At 50.3% G+C, this 17,311-nt stretch overlaps 10 protein-coding genes across 10 annotated transcripts; 6 read left to right on the forward strand and 4 right to left on the reverse strand.

Annotated features, from left to right (window-relative positions):
• Positions 1-487: 487 nt before the first annotated feature.
• On the forward strand, positions 488-1,489 carry COCCADRAFT_22486 (uncharacterized protein; the record flags this gene model as incomplete). Its single annotated transcript, XM_007709498.1, has 2 exons — positions 488-744; positions 793-1,489. The coding sequence occupies 2 exons, from the start codon at positions 488-490 to the stop codon at positions 1,487-1,489; spliced, it is 954 nt and encodes a 317-aa protein (XP_007707688.1).
• Positions 1,490-2,363: 874 nt separating this feature from the next.
• COCCADRAFT_84158 (uncharacterized protein) lies at positions 2,364-3,988 on the forward strand (the record flags this gene model as incomplete). The annotated part of the gene is made up of 2 exons (XM_007709536.1): positions 2,364-2,558; positions 2,657-3,988. 2 exons carry the CDS (start codon positions 2,364-2,366, stop codon positions 3,986-3,988), a joined length of 1,527 nt encoding a protein of 508 aa, XP_007707726.1.
• Positions 3,989-4,102: 114 nt separating this feature from the next.
• On the reverse strand, positions 4,103-5,302 carry COCCADRAFT_84269 (uncharacterized protein; the record flags this gene model as incomplete). The annotated part of the gene is made up of 1 exon (XM_007709537.1): positions 4,103-5,302. The coding sequence occupies one exon, from the start codon at positions 5,300-5,302 to the stop codon at positions 4,103-4,105; it is 1,200 nt and encodes a 399-aa protein (XP_007707727.1).
• A 497-nt stretch (positions 5,303-5,799) lies between these two features.
• On the forward strand, positions 5,800-8,192 carry COCCADRAFT_1173 (uncharacterized protein; the record flags this gene model as incomplete). Its single annotated transcript, XM_007709476.1, has 2 exons — positions 5,800-7,677; positions 7,725-8,192. 2 exons carry the CDS (start codon positions 5,800-5,802, stop codon positions 8,190-8,192), a joined length of 2,346 nt encoding a protein of 781 aa, XP_007707666.1.
• Positions 8,193-8,232: 40 nt separating this feature from the next.
• COCCADRAFT_32833 (uncharacterized protein) lies at positions 8,233-8,457 on the reverse strand (the record flags this gene model as incomplete). Its single annotated transcript, XM_007709514.1, has 1 exon — positions 8,233-8,457. The coding sequence occupies one exon, from the start codon at positions 8,455-8,457 to the stop codon at positions 8,233-8,235; it is 225 nt and encodes a 74-aa protein (XP_007707704.1).
• Positions 8,458-9,132: 675 nt separating this feature from the next.
• On the forward strand, positions 9,133-9,895 carry COCCADRAFT_22490 (uncharacterized protein; the record flags this gene model as incomplete). Its single annotated transcript, XM_007709499.1, has 2 exons — positions 9,133-9,424; positions 9,522-9,895. 2 exons carry the CDS (start codon positions 9,133-9,135, stop codon positions 9,893-9,895), a joined length of 666 nt encoding a protein of 221 aa, XP_007707689.1.
• Positions 9,896-11,069: 1,174 nt separating this feature from the next.
• On the forward strand, positions 11,070-11,387 carry COCCADRAFT_84301 (uncharacterized protein; the record flags this gene model as incomplete). The annotated part of the gene is made up of 1 exon (XM_007709538.1): positions 11,070-11,387. The coding sequence occupies one exon, from the start codon at positions 11,070-11,072 to the stop codon at positions 11,385-11,387; it is 318 nt and encodes a 105-aa protein (XP_007707728.1).
• A 313-nt stretch (positions 11,388-11,700) lies between these two features.
• COCCADRAFT_22491 (uncharacterized protein) lies at positions 11,701-13,693 on the forward strand (the record flags this gene model as incomplete). Its single annotated transcript, XM_007709500.1, has 2 exons — positions 11,701-13,629; positions 13,682-13,693. The coding sequence occupies 2 exons, from the start codon at positions 11,701-11,703 to the stop codon at positions 13,691-13,693; spliced, it is 1,941 nt and encodes a 646-aa protein (XP_007707690.1).
• Positions 13,694-14,140: 447 nt separating this feature from the next.
• On the reverse strand, positions 14,141-15,560 carry COCCADRAFT_32836 (uncharacterized protein; the record flags this gene model as incomplete). Its single annotated transcript, XM_007709515.1, has 4 exons — positions 14,141-14,160; positions 14,225-15,109; positions 15,252-15,333; positions 15,429-15,560. 4 exons carry the CDS (start codon positions 15,558-15,560, stop codon positions 14,141-14,143), a joined length of 1,119 nt encoding a protein of 372 aa, XP_007707705.1.
• Positions 15,561-15,884: 324 nt separating this feature from the next.
• On the reverse strand, positions 15,885-16,968 carry COCCADRAFT_1177 (uncharacterized protein; the record flags this gene model as incomplete). The annotated part of the gene is made up of 2 exons (XM_007709477.1): positions 15,885-16,858; positions 16,911-16,968. 2 exons carry the CDS (start codon positions 16,966-16,968, stop codon positions 15,885-15,887), a joined length of 1,032 nt encoding a protein of 343 aa, XP_007707667.1.
• Positions 16,969-17,311: the final 343 nt, after the last annotated feature.

Here is a 17,311-nt window from a genome sequence, read left to right on the forward strand (position 1 = left end):
GAAACTGAAAAAAGGAAACAAACCTTAAAGACCTCAGCTCCCTGCATAATGTCCGAAGTGAATACCAGATACGGTCCAGACTTTGTAGGTGAAACCTCCGTTACGCATGTGGTAAGACTAGCAAGCCTCCCCTGTACTTAGCGGAGATCTCCGGCACTAGTAAAGCAACCCTGACCAACGGTCGATTCCACTTTCCCCCTCGAATCGCTCTCCATGAAGCTGCGATTTCGCGAGGATACCATTTTCACGACGTTACGACCTATTGACGAATATTTTGCAAACCTCACTCTCTTTCTTGTCTTCCTGAACTGCTAGAGCCTCGTCTGCTCAGTCTAGATTGGCTCAATATTGTCTGCGACAGCACAGAGACTCGTCGATTCGCCTCCGCTCTCTCACGTCAAAGTTCACTGCATCTGCAAGTTCGACCGCAATTCCTGCCAAGTCCATACTATAGAAGAGAGCTACATAAAACCTTTGTTTGTTCGCAATGCCTGAGACAACAAAGGTAGTACCCCTCACCTGCCATGGTCACTCAAGACCTGTCCCCCACATCCACTTCTCATCTCTGCTGGACGAAGACCAATACTATATTATATCAGCATGCAAGGACAATAATCCCATGCTCCGAGATGGTATAACTGGTGACTGGATTGGCACTTTTCTGGGCCACAAGGGCGCAGTCTGGCAAGCGCGGCTGTCTTCAAACGCCTCGCTAGCAGCCACAGCTTCAGCCGATTTCTCTGCGTACGCAAATCTCCTCTGTTGTTTTGTAACATTACTAACGGTTCGTAGAAAAGTCTGGGACACCCATACTGGCGAAGCGCTACACACTCTCGCCCACAATCACATTGTCCGTGCGGTCGCATTCCCCAACCAACCTCACCCTCAAATCCTAGCGACCGGTGGAATGGAAAAGAAGCTGCGGATATACGACCTGTCACGCAGCGACGCGACAAGCTTCGAGATTGGCGCTGGCGTTCATACAGGGACCATCAAGTCGATAGTATGGACGTCAGATCCTAACGTCATAATTACAGCATCGGAGGACAAGAAGATCCGGTGGTGGGATCTGCGACAGGAGTCGACCATTGGAGAGCACGCGGTAGAGGGTACTGTGGGTTCATGCGAGTTGGATAACACCTCCTCGGATGGAATATTGAGCGTCGCTGCTGGAAACAGCGCCTATTTTTTCAACAGTCAATTGCCGGGCTCGCTCATCAAGAGCGTCAAAACACCATATGAACTCGCCAGTGTAGCACTGCACAACGGAGAGAGGAAGTTTGTTACTGGTGGTAGCAATCAGAATGACACGTGGGTCAGAGTGTGGGACTTTGATGAAGAGAAGGAGTTGGAGACGAACAAGGGACACCATGGACCTATTTGGTCAGCGAGTTTCTCGCCTGATGGAAAGCTCTATGCGACGGGCAGTGAGGATGGAACGGTCAAGCTCTGGAAGTTTACGACGGGACCATATGGTCTGTGGAAGTAGATATCAAGTCCACAGCTTGGGTTGCTCGTTGTGTTGTTATGTCGTTGTGCATATTGTCCATGATGACAGTAGTTGAAAGGGCTCAGTTTATATACCACCCTGAAAATAGTAAAATGCGATGAAGCAGAATCAACATTACAAAGCGAACTACCCACAACGGATTGACCCAGCCAAAGTGAAAACCGACCCCCAAAACCCAATTACCACTCACGTAGAAAAAAAAACATTGTTTTTTTCTTCTTCTTAAAAACACAGCAAGCAAGTCAACTAACATGCCACACTGTCGGAAAGAAGCTACTTACCCCAACCACACGGGGCAAACTGTAGAACCGGAGATACCCGATTCAAACATTGCCGAACAAAAAAAAGGATCGACACACCAATGGGCGAACATGCAGCTAGTTAGCCCGCATGATAACTACGCACCCCCGCCGGCCCATTGATTGTGCAAACATCTCAACATGGCAACTTGCCCACTCCACCCCGCCAGATAAGATAGTAGATTATGAATGATAACCCGAATCCTACCTGTTCAGTGCCAAGAGTTGGAGACAACCCTCACCCCCGCCGTTGTCGGCCGAATAGTTGGGTATATAAAGTGGAAACGCTGGGTTTATTTTTTTTTGGTGTACAGAAGGGACTTACGTACGATTTGGTGTGTTTTTCCATCGAGTTACTTTTTTGTTGGGGGGGTGGTTTCGCGGTTATCTAGTACTACTACGATCCATCATTTGACGTCGGGTTGCTTAGTTGAGACCTCGTAATTATTGCCAGCTTTCCTCCTCCTCCTCCTCCTCCTCCTCCTCTCCTCCTCTTTGTTTGCAGTACAAAAATATCGAAGGTGGTCTGTTTTTTTTTCGATTGAAAGCGAGAAATGGGGGAAAAGAAGGAAGATCAAGTGGCGCCTGTGCGCGAGCCTAGCTTGGAACGAGGGGATATCAGTGCAGAGAAGCAGATGCAAGATATCGGTGCGGATTTGTATCTCGAAGTTCGGCAGTATTCGCGGGAGGAGTTGGAGGCGGAGAGAAAGGTTGTGCTGAGGAAGATCGATTGGGTTATTATGCCCATGGTATGTCTCTTTTTTTCTTCTCTTCTTTCTTTCCGTCTTTCTCTTTCGGGTTAAATGGCGATACCAATGAAGAGAAGAGCAAGCTGATAAGTACAAAGATTTGCATGACATACATGATACAATTCCTCGACAAACTCAGCCTCAACTACGCAAACGCCTACACTCTAACCCCGGACCTTGGACTCCACGGAAACCGCTACAGCTGGGTGGCTGCAATCTTCAATTTCGGATACTTGTTCTGGGCGCTCCCTTCAAACTACCTCATCCAGCGGCTCCCAGTCTCAAAATATACAGGGTCGATGATCTTGATATGGTCACTGCTACTATGCTGCCATGTCGCGGCGAAAAACTACGCGGGGATGCTGGCCCTACGCTTCTTGCTGGGTATGTTTGAAGCTTCGATAAGTCCGGCCATTATGAACATAGTCAGTATGTTCTACACGCGGGCGGAGCAACCGCTCCGCATGTGTATTTTCCTCGCCTTCAACGGTATAGCGACTATGGTCGGCGCGCTACTCGGCTACGGGCTCGGACATGCACACTCGCCGCATATCAAAACCTGGCAGCTCATTTTCCTCGTTATTGGGCTGATGAATTTCGTCTGGTCTTTTGTTTTCCTGACTGTCATGCCAGATAGTCCTGCCACAGCGAAGTTTCTGACGCATAAAGAGAGGATTGTGGCGATTGATCGTGTAGCGGGGAATATGATTGGGGTTAAGACGAAGAAGTTTCATGCGAAGCAGGCGGTGGAGGCCGTGTTTGATTTCAAGGTTTTGTGTATTGCGCTGATTGGGTTGGGGTGCGGTGTTATTAATGGCGGAGTGTCGAATTTCTCGTCATCGCTCCTGAAGGGGTTTGGGTTCAGTGGTATTTATGCTACTCTGCTGCAACTTCCCACGGGTGCTATCGAGTTCGTTATCGTACCCTTGTGTGGGCTGGCGGCGGGCTACTTTAGGAACACGCGGTGTCTTATCCTGGCTATTGTGTGTCTGCCGCCGCTGGGAGGACTCCTGGGTATTCGATTTACGCCGCTATCTCAGCGATGGAGCCTCGTTGGATGCACGTGGTTGCAGTACCTTATTGGTGCTCCCGTCATTCTCTCGTGGAATCTGCTCACGACGAATATTGCGGGCCACACGAAGCGTAGTACGGCCAATGGAATGTGGTTTGTATTTTACGCCGCGGGGAATATCGCTGGGGCGAACCTCTTTCTTGCGAGAGAGGCACCGAGGTACTTTTCAGCCCTTACCGGTCTGATTGTGTGTTATTGCGCCATGATAATTGTGGCAGGCGTGCTGGCCGTGTGGATGACTTGGCAGAACAAGAAGAAGGATCGCCTATGGGGGACTGGCGAGGATGAACAGGCGGTTATAGATGGGTTCAGTGATTTGACGGATATCCAGGCGAAGCATTTCAGGTATGCGATTTAGATGCGTTGATTGGGAGGAATATGAGTGATAGATTCTGAGGGAGTTTGAAATGAATCATAGAGTATACGGGAGTGAGGAAATATATATACCCTGTCTATGGCATAGAAAGACGATTTACGTATCCGCAACATGGAGCGCATCCAATTCCCGTACCAACTCTTCCTCGCTGCTATGCAAGAACCCAATCCCCTCGCATCCTCCCCGCTCATCAAACTCAACCCCAAGTATCTCCCCCGCCACCCACTGCGCAGTTCTCGCATGCAAACTCGGCTTTACAAGTCCATCTTTCTTCTCGCCACCGTATACTTCACTCTTCCCCCGCGCAAGCGCCTGATAAACAACCAATTGATCGCGCAGATACTCGTCTACACAGCCACCATGTTCAATCTCCGCTAGTAAATTATCCGAAACCGTTTTCACAATGTTGGCAACAACGTGTTGTGGCTGTTGACCTGCTCGCACGCCACGGTCATATAGCCAGTCGCGACCTAGTTTCATGCCGGTGGATGTGGTGGCTACCAAGAGGAGGTAGTACCTCTTCTCGTGATGTGAGTCCTCGAATGTGATTTGTACATCGACCTCATTGCTGGTGGAGAAGTGGGATTGGCGACGCTCGAACATTACATCTAACTCTTCGCGGAAGTGGCGCTCGGTGGTTTTAGGGGCGATGATGGTGGCTGTTACTCGTTCTACTTCGCCCCTGCTCATTAGTTGGAAAGATGGTAGCTGGCTGGTCAAAGGAGTGACGGCGTATGTAACGCTGCCGAGACTAGTGGTGCCTTGAGACCAGCCTCGCGAGTGTAGGTTGGTGGCGATGTGTGGTATTCCGATGAGCTCTAGTGTTGGTAGTAGGACTTGGGTCATGTAGTCGCATGAGGGCGAGTTGGATACGTTTGTTCCTCCTGTGATTTGAACACGTAGGGGTGATGACGCCCTTGAGAAGAGAAGATAGGGTAGTATGGCTTGTAGAACGAGATTGACACTTCCGGGTGTAGACTGTTTAATGCGGACTTCTCTTGCAGAGAGAATTGTGCTTAGTCCGCCGGTGGTATTTGGAGAAAAAGTGATTTCCTTGCTCTTTAGTTCTGCCCCCGTAACATGCGCGTTGGAGGCTTCACCGAGCCATTGGACGCTGGTCAAGTGTTGAGCCTTCAGACCACCACCACCTGAGCGTTTTGCACGAATGTTGTTGATACTGATTGGCTTCTTGGTGAGCGCAGAGAGACCAAGGGCGATACGAACTAATTGGCCTCCACCTTCGAGAGTCGCTCCGTGCAGCTCAATTGGTGATAGTGATCCAGGAGCTGAAGCCATGGTGAGATATGAATTGAGATAGCTGAACTTGGAGGATAGTACGGATAATCGTAGGAATGTCAATTGCCTTCTTAAAATAGAGAAGCCGCTCATGTCTCGTACATGGCGGGCCTTGTGCCTCCAGCTTGCATGAGTGAAGATGAGTCAACCTGCATGGCGACCATGACTGTGGTTATGCGTGAATCAGTTACCAACGGTCGATACAGCACTACCTAGTTGTTATTTGTGCCTTGCGCATATGTATCATATACGCATGTGTATCTGAATGAAATAAAGATGTTTGTCTGCTGTCGGTAATCAAATGTAGTTGCCGCGGCACGTGTCGGCGCAAGATCGACGCGGCGGTCCTGTCGTCATCAGCGACGCCGAACTTTTGATCAGCGTCTCCGAAATCGTCCCCTCCCACGCCAGCCCATCCACCGCCATGACGAATGCATTGATATCGCTCCAAATCGCCCTCAGAACCCGGTAGTCGTCTTGTCTACCTGTCTCAAGCCATGCGCGGCCTGCTGGCTTTCTCCGCAAAAGCCTGGCATGGGCCCGGCAACGGAGCTCTCTTCTCACAAATACAGTCGCGCATCTCGACAATCAAGCCGACATTATCGAGATCAATCGCTACAAAGCAAACACCCAATGTCTCGACCACAAGGGGCACGCCGAATCTGACCTGCCATCTCGCACCCTCCCTTTCTCGATTCGCAACTGCGGGGACTATCCGCCACAATGGCTTACAACACCCCATCCGACTATTCAATGCGTCCCGACATGTATCCGAAGCATCCGTAAACGACAAAATCACCAAACAACGTAAATCCTACAAGGATGAAATCAAAGAAAAAGGCATTGTGGATCTTGAGGAACACGACGGCGAAGCAGAGGCGGAGCAGGGCTTTGCAAAGTCCGAAAAGGCAGCCCAAGCCAAGCAGGTTAATCTTAGTGCGAAGCTCAGCAAGGATGGCTCTGGATCTGGAGGTACACCTGGTGGCATGAAGGAAATCTGGCGGCTCATTAGCATTGCACGGCCTGAATTGGGTTCCCTCTCCTGGGCATTCATATTCTTACTCGTCGGATCTGGCATCTCATTATCGGTACCTTTCTCTATTGGCAAAATCTTGGACGCTGCAACTTCGACGGAAAATACCGATGGCTTACTCTTTGGCATGACTCCCTCGCTATTCTACTTTGCACTTGCTGGCGTCTTGACCACCGGTGCTGCATTCAACTTTGGTCGTATCATCATTCTGCGAATTGTCGGAGAGCGCATTGTCGCCCGCCTGCGATCACAGCTCTACCGTAAGACGTTTATCCAGAATGCTGAGTTCTTCGATGCAAACAGAGTTGGAGATCTCATCTCTCGCCTTGGCTCAGACACTATCATTGTTGGAAAGAGTATTACACAGAACTTGTCCGATGGCCTGCGTGCGCTCGTCAGCGGTGCAGCTGGTTTCGCCATGATGGGTTTTGTCAGTCTCAAGCTTACCGGTATTCTTGCTTTGATTGCTCCTCCAGTGGCCCTCGTTGCATTCTTCAGTGGTAGATCTCTCCGGAACCTCAGTCGCAAAATTCAGAAGAATCTAGGTACTCTAACCAAGATTGCCGAGGAAAGGTTAGGCAACGTCAGGACTAGTCAAGCGTTTGCTGGTGAAGTCCAAGAAGCATCCCGTTACAACCGTCAAATCAAGAGGATATTCGCTCTGGGAAAGAAGGAGGCCGTGGTTGCTGCGAGCTTTTATGGAAGTACCGGTCTCATGGGCAACTTGACCATCATCACTATCCTCTACGCTGGTAGCAACATGGTCAAGAACGGTGTCATCTCAATTGGTGAACTCTCATCATTCCTGATGTACACTGTGTACGCTGGTTCCAGTATGGTTGGCTTGTCTGGTTTCTACGGCGAAATGATGAAGGGTGTCGGCGCTGCCAGTCGTCTGTTCGAGCTTCAAGATCGCAACCCGACAATCTCGCCAACCAAGGGCCTACCTGTCAGGTCCGCACGTGGTCCTATCGAATTCAAGAACGTATCATTCAGCTACCCCACCCGGCCAGCAGTCTCCATTTTCAAGGACCTAAGCTTTAAAATTGAGCAGGGCACCAACGTGGCTATTGTCGCACCTAGTGGAGCTGGAAAGTCGACTGTTGCTAGCCTTATTTTACGCTTCTATGTTCCAACCTCGGGTGTTATTACCATTGATGGAAGGGATATTACTACCCTGAACGCGAAACAACTGAGGAGAAAGATTGGCTACGTGGGACAAGAACCTGTTCTCTTCTCTGGAACCATTGCTGAGAATATTGCCTATGGTGTGCCCAATGCAACCCGTGCTGAGATTATTGCAGCGGCTCGAAAGGCCAACTGCCAGTTCATCAGTGATTTCGTAAGTACAGAATCTTATCCTTCTAGATCTTTCGCTGACTAGCATAGCCCGATGGCCTTGAAACACATGTCGGCGCCCGAGGCACACAGCTTTCGGGAGGCCAGAAGCAGCGCATTGCCATTGCACGGGCTTTGATCAAGAAGCCTGACATTTTGATTCTCGACGAAGCAACAAGTGCCCTGGACGCCGAGTCAGAGACCCTTGTCAACCAGGCGCTGAACAAGCTTCTTCAAGAGAACAACACAACCATCAGCATTGCTCATCGTCTCTCTACTATCAAGCGTTCCGACCGTATTATCTGTATTGATTCGGATGGCAGGGTAGCCGAGGAAGGCACTTATGAGCAGCTTAGCTCCAACCCTGAGGGTGCATTCAACAAGCTCATGGAATGGCAAATGAGCGGTGGTGAGGTTCCTACCCGGGACGTCAAGAGTTCAAAGCCAACTGAAGAAGAGGAGATTGAGCGGGAGCTTGAGGAAGAAAGGGACGAGGTTCTGGCCCGCAAAAATGAGTAGACGGATTGTCATATTCCGGGGTTATACTGGAGGAATGACGCTAGTGATGGGAGGCTTCTTTGGCGTTTTCATGAAGCAAGCAGGAAGTTTCTTGTGAATTTGTCTCAAAAAACTCTAAGCGGTAGCTGGGCCCACCGGCCATACTGAGTCTCAACGCCAGTACCAGTCTCGGGGTTTTGAGACTTGATGTGTGAGAACATAAGTTAGGCAAGAGAGGCCCAGTAAGTAATGGGCAATCCCTTGCTACATGATTTGGAGTTGTCATTGTACATTGCCCGCCGATTATCTTGGCGGCAACAACCTTTATAACAACATTGTCTTGTTGAAGCTCGCACATGCGAGTGTTTGGTGTAATTGAACATTATTCTCCTCTCATGGTTGCTCTTCAAAAAAAAGCATTTTAGCATATCCCAAGTGATTCTCAATAGTGAGACGATAGCATAAGCAACAGGATGTGAGCCAGGCTACATGCATTGTGATGACAAGTCCAGGCCTCAAGCTAACATACACGTACGCAATGGCTTGCTCCCTCAGCATGTCGCATCAAGCGGAGCCCATCCGCTAGCCCCCATAGCGTTGTGAATCCGCCCCGCCCTTGCCCTGCACTCCGATGACTTAATCAGGTACCAGCACCACTCAGATGGGAGCACCCCCATAGCATGTCACCCGAATTAGTCTCGATACCAATCCACCTAGTCTGTATCTAAAAAAAAAGAAGACATCATGTCTTTCTATCGCAATATTGACGTCATGTATACTAATTTACTTCAGTCTCACCCTACCAGACACGCTCCCTAGCCCGGTGACGCGAGCAGAGAAAATGTATAACGCTTCCCTAATCACATATAATCACACACCCCCTTGTCTCACTTGAAAAGAAGAAGAAAAATTATAAACGCCAGTACCGCCAGCAAAACATCTGGTAACTTTTTTTCTCCAAATGCTCAAAACCTCACTCCAGACGCCCCTCCGCCTCACCACAACATCCTTTTCGTCCCGCTCATCGCTCGCCAAACCAGTAACTACACACGTGTATCTCGTTACACGGAGTTTCCAGAGTACTAGCCGCACTGCATCGCTATCGCAGGGTGTGAAGAAGATGGAAGGATACAAGAAAGTCGGAAACAGAGAGGATGCGCCGCCGAAACACGAAATGGTGTATTTCCCCGGTTTAATGAGTGAGAAGCGGAGTTTTGGGGATTTTAGAACGGTGTTGCATACGGGGCTTTACAGTTAGTTTTTCTTTCTTTCTTTCTTTCTTTCTTCTCCCTTGCTATACTCATTCCCTTCTTTTAAAGATAGTTGAAGATGCTGATGAGAACGATACAGGCCAGATTGTGGCAATGGAAGTTCCCGTGAATGGAGAGATAGGTGATGAAGTACACTTGGTTGATCAGATCTTACTCTTCACATCTGGCCGGGGACTAGCGACTGTGGCGGGGAAAGAGCAAGAGGTAGCAGCGGGAGATGTGGTTGTTGTGCCTGCGGGGACGCAGCATCAGTTTGTGACGAAGGGGGAGCAGCCGCTGGAGCTTATCACTGTGTATTCGCCTGCAGAGCATTTGCCGAGTAGTGTGCATAAGAATAAGGAGGAGGGGGATAAGGCGGAGGAAGAGGGTGTGGATGAGGCGCCTGCGTGGGCGTTGAGGGGGAAGGAGGAGAATGAGAAGGAGGGGTTGGTTAAGGAGAGTGGGAAGTATTAGGGGAGGGTTTGAGTGGGATGAATTTAATGAATCTGGCTAATGAGTATGTGTGTGGCTCGGGATTGAATGGTTGTCATGGCGAAACGAGGAGGAAAATGTGATAGGCAAGACAGATTTGTATCGAAGAATAATGTTGCAGCAACGTGTGTGCAGGATGTATATTAGATATGCATATATCGCCCTATGCGGAGGTGAAGTTAACAAGACAGATTTCGTCAGTTAGTAATAAGTCGATACTTTTGCATAGCACTATGAATAGCTCAAGGCGAAACTGCTATACAATTTTGTTACTGCCACGATTAGTTATTCCAAGAAACGCATTTTGCCTAACGAGCAAAGCTGAGCAATTGGCGAAAGATATGCGTATGTTTGCATCATCCAGTGGAGGGGAAATCTTATAGCGTCATGAAGATGTCGTCTCAAGAGATCAGGCCTCCACATTCCGGTGGCGAACGGAAAGGTTGGTCTGGGCCCGCTAAACAAAACCGTTCTTCTCAACGCTCGTTCGACTTGGCAGAAGACGATGCACAACGAGGTTAGACCCTGTGCGTGTAGGCCGATACAACCACAGCGTTATACAGTCAGCCCGTTGCAACGCCAGTCTCACTAGGTGGGGAAGGCTGCGCTCGTCGAGTTTGGCGGGCTGGGGTGTCTGGATAATATCATATCCTGATGAGGTAAGCTGAGGATGGACGTGGGTGGCGGCTCAACGACGTAACGATTCTTCAGCGGCAAGACGCAATCATTCCGCAATGGGATGGACACGGTACATGTGGGGGAGAAGGCTGGTGGAGTTGCAGGCGTCAAGATACAGGCGTCAGCTTGGTGGCAGGGTTTTGTGAGGGCAGCTGGTGGGGCCCGAGTCTGAGGCCGTGGTTATCAGATGGAATGACCGCCAAGCCATCGGAACCGGCATCTGACAGTGGTAGCTTGTGTTTGGATATGTGCGCGATTATACGCCGAGGAGAATTGCACGTGGAGTTGGCAGACATTGATAGGGGTAGCGGTCAGTTGCGGGTGGCGTCATGAACGGCAGCTGAACCACCACGGTCAGGAGATAGTGAAGAGGAGAAAATTAGCCGATCAGCGATTACTTTCTTCCATTGTACCCCTTGTGTCGGAAAAAGCAGGGCCAGGCCGGGAACGACAAGACCAGACCAGACCGGCCTCGGCGATGCGATCGGGTGGGCGCCCGCACAAGCGTCATTCGGCACCAGTGCAAAGTCCTGGTCTGGTCTGGTCATCTCAGCCCTTGGAGGCGGCGTCGTTGATCGGCAGTAGCAGACAGGGAAAAGCGGCCGGGCGCGGAGGGCAGATGGGCTCGTCACCACCATTCTTCTCCCTCATGTGCATACCTTCACCCACCGCCAGACTTTACCTTACACTACGTCCCACTCACTCGTCTGCGATCGCATCTTTCGTCCTGGGATCTAGTACGCGGCCATCGCTTGCGCCGACTCATTTGTCAGCGTTTCGTCAAGGTGAGCATTGAGTTTGTGTGGGATGCCACCATCTGATAAGCTCAAATTCCGCGGTGCATGGAAAAAGCATCAGATAACCTTTCGCTCCCCCACATTGTCCTCACGTCCGTGTCCCGCAGCTTAGCAAGCCAGCTGAGGATGCGCCTCCTCACTGACTGACTGAAACCGCTGCTCAGATTGGACTGGATTTCGCACACATGAGTAACATGTTGCTAATAACAATGGTTCGCGCTAGCAGTCCTCGTTGTAAACTCCCCGATTCCCACGCCGCTCTTTCGTCTTTTCTCTCCACCACGCCGACACATGGCTTCCTCGACATCCACCATGGCAAGCCCCATACCACACACATCTACCTCACACCCTGAAGACCCGATCCCCTCAGGGCCCAGGGACATCCCCCAATTGTCCCTGTGGCCGGACCAGTCGCGGTCGGAGCCCGAACATATTTCGCCAAAGTCCCCGGGCAACGCCACAGCATGGACAAACAGCAGCGATGATTCAGAGGCTCCCATGACGCCAATCACCGAGCCCGACCAGGCCGTCGACGAGGTCATCGATAAGCTGCAGGAGCTGCCTGCTGCTTCAGTCAACCTGGCGGAGCAGTCGCGACCTCGGCGGGCATCCACGACGCTGATTTCGGACAACCCAAACGACATCAGACGGATACTGGGTGAGGGAGAGACAGCCACCAAGCTCATCAGCCAGTGCTGTGGCGGAGGATGCTGTCTCCTCAAGACACTGGCTCCTGATTCCTCATCGCCCAACTTCGTCCCCGTCGTCATTCCAGACAACCATGCTTTCCGCACTCTCAATCTCAAATTGGGTCCCCTCGCCCTCGACAGTCAACTCACAGACACAATGCCGCTCCCGCCCGTCAACATGGCCTTTGACCCTCTGCCATCCAAGGACACCAAGTACGTCTCCGAGGTACACAAGATGCCACCCAGATATGTCCAGCCACACCCGCCATACGAAGTCTACTCGGCCCCGCTATACCACGCACGCGAGCTGACCAAGCCGGGCGCTGAGAAGCGCACAATTCACTTCGACATTGACGTGACCGACTACCCAGATGAGGGAGGAGTCGACTTCAAGGTTGGCGGTGCTGTCGGCATTTGCCCGCCTAACTCGCAGGAAATGGTTGACGAGATATTCGACATTCTTTGTATCCCCAAGTTTGTTCGCGAGAAGCCAGTCACACTCAAGACCTTTTCAGGAAGATGGCCAACCATCTGGGGAGAAGACCAGCCACGCGAACTCGTCACAACTCGCCGCGAGCTCCTGACCTGGTGTACGGATATCCAGTCAAACCCCCCGACCAAGAACCTCCTCCGCGTTATGGCCGAGTACGCTGAGGCGCCAAACGAGAAGAAGATCTTGACCTATCTCTGCTCTGCCCAAGGGCAGGCTGCTTTCTGTGATTTGCGCACCAGTTCTCACTTTACTGTTGCACAGCTTCTCAGTGCATTCCCTTCGTCAAAGCCGCCGCTACCACACCTTCTCTCTGTTCTTACCCAATTGATGCCACGATTCTACTCGCTCTCAAACGACCCCCACATTTCGTCGGCTCGTCCTGGCCTTCCAGGAACTCGTCGCCTTATCGAGATGGCCGTCACTGTTCACGAAACACCCGATTGGCACGCTGACGGCGCTGTCCGCACTGGCGTTGGCAGTGGCTTTATGGAACGCCTGGCCCACGCCTTTATTACAACCGAAAATGAAGGTGTCGACCCTCGCAGCATCCTCGATCTCCGTGTCCCCATGTTCCGCGGTCTCATGGCAAACCCGCTTTCCAAGCAGTTTGGTGGAGAAGGACCTATGGTTCTTATTGGTGCTGGTGTTGGGATGGCTCCCTTCCGAGGCTTCATTCTGAACAGGCTCAAAAACGCCAACTGCGCCAACAAGATCTGGCTCATCCAAGGTGTGCGAGACTCGATGCTTGACGAGTTGTACTCTGGCGAGCTGGGCGACCATGAACGCGAAATCAAGAAAGTTGTTCAGAGCCGAAAGGTCAAATCCGGGGGCTCCAACGAAGTCAAATATGTTCAGGACGAGGTCAAGGTGCAAGCTGACATTGTGTGGTTCGTTATCAATGCGCTTGACGGACGCATCTTCGTCTGTGGCTCTAGCAAGGGCATGGGCGAAGGCGTTGAAGCCTCGCTGATCGACGTCGCAATGCAGAAGGGCCGCTTGAGTGAGGCACAAGCAAAGGAGTTTTGGGCCAAGAAGAAGGAAGACGGCCAGTACATTGCTGTAAGTTTGGCTATTCACGAATCAGATACAACAGACACTAACTTGCACGTAGGAAACCTGGTAAAATTCTCTTATCTTAAGCATCATTTATCAAAAGCACGACTTTCGTCTCAAAAATGCATGCAAAACCTCAATCAATTCAACATCGCCACGGAGTTTAATTCAAAAGGGCGTCATATAGAAAGGAAGTAGACAGCCATAAACTTTCTCTGTGCGCATCATTAGCGGATGCCGGCTGACCACGCCTGGGCTGTCTTTCTGGGTCGGAGCGTTTGGTTTTTATTAGACGGATTTGTCTGCAAGAGCACGGCGTTAATTCAGGTCAGGTTGGGACCTTTTTTTCAAAGTATCTCAAATTTCAAGTCATCATTATACTGAAGAGGTTCAATAGTAAGTTAGCTGAAGAGATATAACATTTAACAATATTTCAATTCCTGTGTCCTTGATCTGAGTTTTCAGTCTACTCCAAATCTTGAATGTCCGGTTCTGACATCGTCCTACTTTGCACTAACTAGCCAAGATTCGGCCAGCCTGTTTTCAAGCAAAGTCAGTAAACACCCATTTAGAAGTCGGAAAATCATCAAGGAAGACTTACTCCAAACAGTCCTCTCCCTATTCACTCCCGTAACCCTAACCTTATCCCCAACCCTCCATACCACCTCTTCCTTCTCTTTCTCACCACCACCACCACCGCCACCAACCCAAAACCCATACCTCCCAAACACCGGACTCCACCTCGCCCCCAGATCCACCCTCCGATCCCCCTGCAACCGCTTCAACACCTCACCCTTAACCCCCGTCCCCGGCCTCCCCGTCGCATAATCAACATTAATACTCTTGCACCTCACACAATTATGCAACAGCGCCACCTCCGTCTCTGCTTCCTTGCCCGAAACCCTGATTGTCGACCAGAAATCCTCGTCCCACGCTTCCTTGGCACCAGAGAGCAGAATATTGGGTCGGAATTTGGTGATATCCATTTGCGAAGCGATGCGTGAAGAGACGGAAGATAGGGAGGCGGAGGAGGTGATGAGGTAAGGGGCGCAATCGGTGAAGGTGAGGGATTGGGTGATTTGCGGGGTTGATGGAGAAGAGGAAGGGGAGGAAGAGAGGTTGCTGAAGCGTGGGGAGCGGCGGTTTGAGCCGAGGTAGACGAGCTCGACGGGGAAGTTGAAGCAGGTGCTGAACCAGGTGTTGTAAGACTCGGGCATGCGGTACGCGGTTGTGGGACTGCCGTGGAGGGAGATTTCGAGGGTGGAGAGGGAGGTGGGTGTGGGGGTTAGGGGGATGGTGAGGCTGGATTGGTTGGGGGTGGAGCCGTGGGCTAGGTAGTGGATTGTGAGTGTGGACTCGGTGTTGCTGTTATGGGTTGATAGAGGTGGTGGGGGGATTTCCTGGAGGAATTGCGTCATTTGGGGGTAGGATGCTACGGCCATGTTTTTGTAGCCTGTGGGTGTTTTTTCGAGGAGCATGAAGGTGCCTGGAGGGGTTTTTTTTTGGTTAGTCAGGTTGATTGGAGTGGTAATTCATGGAATGTGAAGGGCACTGAAAGAATAATACTAGGTAATGGTTCTCGAATCTTGGGTATAGTGATGTAGAAAGAAAGAGAGGTGGGTTTTTACGATCGTGTGCAAAGCCATGTGGTGTTGCAATTGCAGAAGCTAGTTTGATTGCTCGTAGCGATTTAATCGGGTATACGTAGATCTAATGAGATTGGTTGTTAGCAAGTAAAAGTCTTTCTTACGCTCAAACTCCGAGATAAGTAACGTGAATTTTCAGAGAATTTAGAGTGTACACACTTCTGATATCTCCATCTCTGGTAGTGCTGCTACTGCGGCTCGGGACGAACTAGACCGGCCGATGAGATAATAGCACACCAGTAGAACTGGTGTGACGTAAAGTGCAGCCAGGAGCCATATTGGTTGTGTCATTTTCGATATTATTCTTTTTAATTATTCTAGTAAGCAGTGAATTGAGGCAGATGTAAGAATGTGGATGATGCCATACTCTAGACCGAGGTGTAAATAGATGGGGCTCCCCCCACCCCACGTACGTATGTATGTACATAAGCACGCCCTTCCGGGACGCTAGGAAAGGGAAAATGGACTACTTTCCGGCATGTCTTTCCGGCTACATGTCATGTTGCAGCCATGCACATATCTTCACATTTGTCTCAAATTTTTCGTTAATGTTAATGTCATCGATGAGATCTTTACAACAGTATTTTTTTTTTATGATCTTAAAATATCAGACTCCTAAACCCGCTTTCCAAAGACTCTAAATCTCTTCACTCCGCCATCAGGAATAATCACCAGCTTTGCGTGTGTGTACCCCTTGCCTGATACTTCCTTCAACTCAGCCTTGTACACATGTTCTGTATCTGGGCCTGATTTTTGCGGAGCCAGTACTTCCGTCCACCCTGCGTCATCATGACCGGGGTCTTTGTCAAAAGCGCCTGCGAACACCTGCACCTTTTGTGGGAAGTTGCCTCTGAAATGCGCAGTGTCGATGACAATGTGATCAATCTCACCCTTTGCTCCAAGTCTTACAATCGTCCAATCAACATGCTCACCACGTGTGCGCTTCGTTTCCCAGCCATCGCCCATGTCCTTTCCACGACCAGGAAGCAGCAGGTTGTCTTTTGTACCGAAATGCTGGTCAGAGCAAGATGTTGCAACGCCGCCCATGACTGTTGCAGAGAGCTCAAAGACAGCGTCTGCAGATTGAGGGAAAACGGGAACAGCAACACCGTACAGGCGGAAACGCGCAATTCCTCCATCTGGGTACATGAGCAACCGAACATGAGTGTATGCCTTTTCAGTGATGTTGGGAAGCAGCCACCCATGCCTTTGGCTAGGTCCGCACTCCTGCTTTGACAGTATAGTCTCCCAGCCTGCATAGCTTGGCTTCTTAACCTCCTCTTCATCCTTCTCATCACTGATGAAAGCGCCTTCGACAGCAATTTCTGGAGCGTGGTTGCCGTTGAAATGAGCCGTGTCAATCTCGATACCTGCTACTTTTCCGCTGGCAGTACCCAGTCTTAAGACGACCCAGTCTGCAGGCTCTGGGTTGTGGCGGCGCGTCTCCCAACCATCGTACCAGGCTCCGGTATGGACGAAGACACCCGGTTTACGGATTGGTGGAGTTGGTGTTATCAGATTTTCCGCAGCAGCAAAGTATTCATCGCTGAAGGACAGCACCTTTGAACCGAGAGGTGCAGAAATAAGGTCTACACAGTGTCAAAAAATACAAGAAGAGCATATATTGCAAACGTATCATACCTGTGTACTTTGACTTGAATGTTGAATCGATTTCCTCAATTGGAATTGAACGGGCCATGGTGTAGACTTTGACAATTTATCAGAAGGTATATGAGAAGATTCAATGCTAGAATTTGGATGAATTGACAAAAAGAACGGAGAATCGACCGCTGTTGGAAAGATGTATGAGACCAACACGGGACTATGGCGGGGTGGTGGGGTAGCTTAGACCCTGTCAAATAACGCTTGCTACCTATCGGAGGCCGCCGACTCTGGATATTCAAGGGCCGATGGCGGAGTCGAGCAGATAGCCGGCATCACTATTTTCAATCGAGTAATAATTTGGTATTAGACCAATCGCCGCCATACCTTCTGTAAATTTTTAGATAATCATAAAATTGGGAAACTAGCACAAAAGCATC

The sequence above is a fragment of the Bipolaris zeicola genome, assembly GCF_000523435.1.
Source record: "Bipolaris zeicola 26-R-13 unplaced genomic scaffold scaffold_9, whole genome shotgun sequence".
NCBI lineage: Eukaryota > Fungi > Ascomycota > Dothideomycetes > Pleosporales > Pleosporaceae > Bipolaris > Bipolaris zeicola.